A 3,176-nucleotide genomic window follows, 5' to 3' on the forward strand; every position below is an offset into this window, starting at 1 on the left:
TCGGATATGTTATAGCTTCAGTTGTATTTTGATCTTTTGAAAAACGCGTTTTTTCTCACCAAGTTGGTGAGCCGTTTGATTAGGATTGATGTGTAGTTTGAGCTCGTTTAGGACTCTATTGTATCGGTTGTACGATTTGATCTCCGGATAACTTATTAATGTTATCGTTTATTTGTCAAAAAAAAAAAAAAAGAAAAAAAAACTAGAAAATATATTGTCATCATTATCATTAAATAAATTAATCGAAAACCTAAAATCCACTTTGAACCACTTTTATTTTTAGCGAGACGAAGGGAGTAAACAACAGCAAAAATACATAGAGATTTCAGAGAAGAAGAAGAAGAAGGATTTGGAAGAAATTAGGAAATTAAAAATGGCGGCGTCTCGAGGGATGATGATATCGGAATTAGAGAAACTGAGCGTGGAACAACTGAAATCAATTAAAGAAAAAACAGATGCTGAAGTTAATCTTCTTCAAGATAGTCTTAATAACATCCGTACTGCTACTAATCGTCTCGATCTCGCTTCTACTGCCCTTCTAGATCTTTCTCAAAGACCTCAAGGTTTGGTTGCCCCCTTATTTATTTATTTATTTATTAAATAATTAATAGTTTAATACAATTGTTTAATTTGTATGTTTTTGTTTAGGAAAGAAAATGCTGGTGCCCTTAACAGCTTCACTCTATGTTGCTGGTACTTTGGATGACGCTGAAAAAGTTCTTGTTGATGTTGGTACTGGTTATTTCATTGAGGTAACAATTGATGTTTTGCTCTCTTTTTTTAAAGATATTTTACTTTTTGTCAGTGGCAGAAATAGAAATTTTTTCACCTAGCACGAAAATTCTTTGAGCGCGAAAATTCTTTCAAAAGCGTAGCAACATTTTTTAGCCAAAATATGGATGTTTTTGGAAAAATATGGAGGTTTTTTGGTAAAATATGCAGGTTTTTGGGTAAAATATGAAGATTTTTGGGTAAAAAAAATCCACGGGACCAAAATGAATAAATCCAAATCTTTTGCAATAAAAATCCATTGGGGCAGGTGCCCCTGTCCCTACCTATTTCCGCTGATGGGGAAAACATAAAAAAGAAAGGTTGATTATGTGTTTTCTTTAAGAATTTAATAAAAATAAATAAGCCATATGAAAGATTAAAAATAAATAAGCCATATGAAAGATTAAAAATAAATAAGCCATATGAAAGACCTGTTTAAGCACATGTGAAAAAAGAAAGGTTGATTAGTGATTTTAATGGAATATGTTTGCAAAAGATTGTGCAAGACAAATGTTAGTTTGTGTTACATGAGTAATCTTTCTATACTTAAGCATAAAATTTGTTCTTTATCTCCGTGTATGTGTGCCATTAGAAAACGATGGATGAAGGGAAGGATTATTGTGAACGTAAAGTCAACTTGCTGAAATCGAATTATGACCAGCTTTTAGAGGTATGATTTCTCTCCATTAGTCCTGTATTGTCATTGGAGTAATCTAAGTATGCCCCAAGGCTATATGCAAAGTTGTTGCATGACTTAGAACAGTTTCAGCTACTTTAATTTGGTAAATGTAGATACTTGATTCATGAAACATCAAAATACCATAAGTTGTTTTCCAAATTGGATTCATGAAACAACGTTACAACGATATTAAGTGTCAACGAGTTTGGTACTTTTGTTAGTGTGATATTGTTAAACAGTTAAATTTTAGAGCTTGTTTCTTCTTAGTGGAGCTGAAGTTAGGAAATTTTGTTCCTTTGGAAACTTTGTGGGTTGTGTTGGTTCAATGTTACGTGTTACTGTACGAAGTTAAGAACCCTAAATTTTTAGGTTTAGCTTACCAAACATGTGCTAGACTATAAATATTTGTTCTCTCCGATCAAAAAATATATTCGTGTTCTCGACGGTTATCTAAAAGGTAAACCTATATGGAATCTAATCATCATTTTCGGTGATTCCTAGAGCTTTGCATTTTCTGGTCTTTATAGTGTTTTCTAGTACTTATCTAAATAGTGACACTACTCCTTGATTCTGCTTGTTTGTTGGAATATAGTTAGCCATTCATCTGTTTCTTCAAAAGCTTTTTGTGCGACTGTGTGATATAGCAGAACACGTGTGTTATATGCTTATATCCAAGGTTGCAAAACTCGCTACTCGAAGAGTACTCGGTCAGGTCAGCAATTTGGGGATTAATCGGATTGGACTTTTTATACATCTAAATAATGAATTTTAACATTATATTACATGTGTAAACATAGAAGAAACCTTTAAACATAAATTTAACATCGTTGTCTAAAAATATAAACATAATCGTTCATTTTATAAAATAAAAAAAAACTCTAAAATTCTAGTTTAAATTCATGTTAAAATGTTGACCGAGTTTGACTTTGACCAAAAATCCGAATTTGACTCATTAGCCAATGTTGACCGATTAATTAAACTGATTTTGGAAAATCGGATCGGTTTGTTCTTAATAAGGAGTAATCGAGGATTATTCGGTAGTTATCGGGGTTATATACAAGAGTGCTTATATCGCAGAAGACTGCTCGATTTTTTTTGCTATCGTATCGTACTTGTAGTTCGGGTGAAAATTGACCGTATACATTATTAGTAACTGATTCATACAAATTGACAGTATTCACTAATATTAACTGATGCATAAATAGTGCTTTTAGCCATTATATTTGTAGTCGGTTGGAGAAGTAACAGGCGAGTAGTGATTATGACTGTCTTAATGGTTACTTTTTCAATAAGAAATAAGTTATTGTATTTGTTGTGCTAAGTTTTTCATGGTAGTACATTTGAAGGTTCAATTTTTGGACCAATTAAAATGCGCGAAAACTGGAAATTGGAACTATGCGTCTTGATATGGATTTCCTTTATGGTAAAAGTTCAAGTGTTTATGGTCCATAATGTGAAGTATACAATTAATATGCAGGTGGCTAGCAAGAAGAAAAATATAGCAGATGAGGCAGGAGTGGTGTTGCAAGCCAAACTGAAACAACTCGCTGCTGCTTCGTAGATGTATTGATGGCTGGCTGTTCTTATTCGAGACGTTTTGTACCTGTTTGTAGGTCTGTAACCACTTCTATTGGATTTTACTTGACGTTGGTAACGTATAACATTGCATACATCAAGTACGAGTCATTGCATGAACTTCTTTTATAAAGTGACAGTTTTCATCTCA

General features: G+C 32.7%; 1 protein-coding gene across 1 annotated transcript; it reads left to right on the plus strand.

The window, feature by feature from the left end:
* The first annotated feature begins 255 nt into the window (after positions 1-255).
* On the plus strand, positions 256-3,176 carry LOC139856632 (prefoldin subunit 5-like). Its single transcript, XM_071845488.1, has 4 exons — positions 256-563; positions 649-752; positions 1,364-1,441; positions 2,928-3,176. Exons 1-4 carry the CDS (start codon positions 374-376, stop codon positions 3,009-3,011), a joined length of 456 nt encoding a protein of 151 aa, XP_071701589.1. The 5' UTR covers positions 256-373; the 3' UTR covers positions 3,012-3,176.

The sequence above is a fragment of the Rutidosis leptorrhynchoides genome, chromosome 1 (genome assembly GCF_046630445.1).
Source record: "Rutidosis leptorrhynchoides isolate AG116_Rl617_1_P2 chromosome 1, CSIRO_AGI_Rlap_v1, whole genome shotgun sequence".
NCBI classification, from domain to species: Eukaryota; Viridiplantae; Streptophyta; class Magnoliopsida; order Asterales; family Asteraceae; genus Rutidosis; species Rutidosis leptorrhynchoides.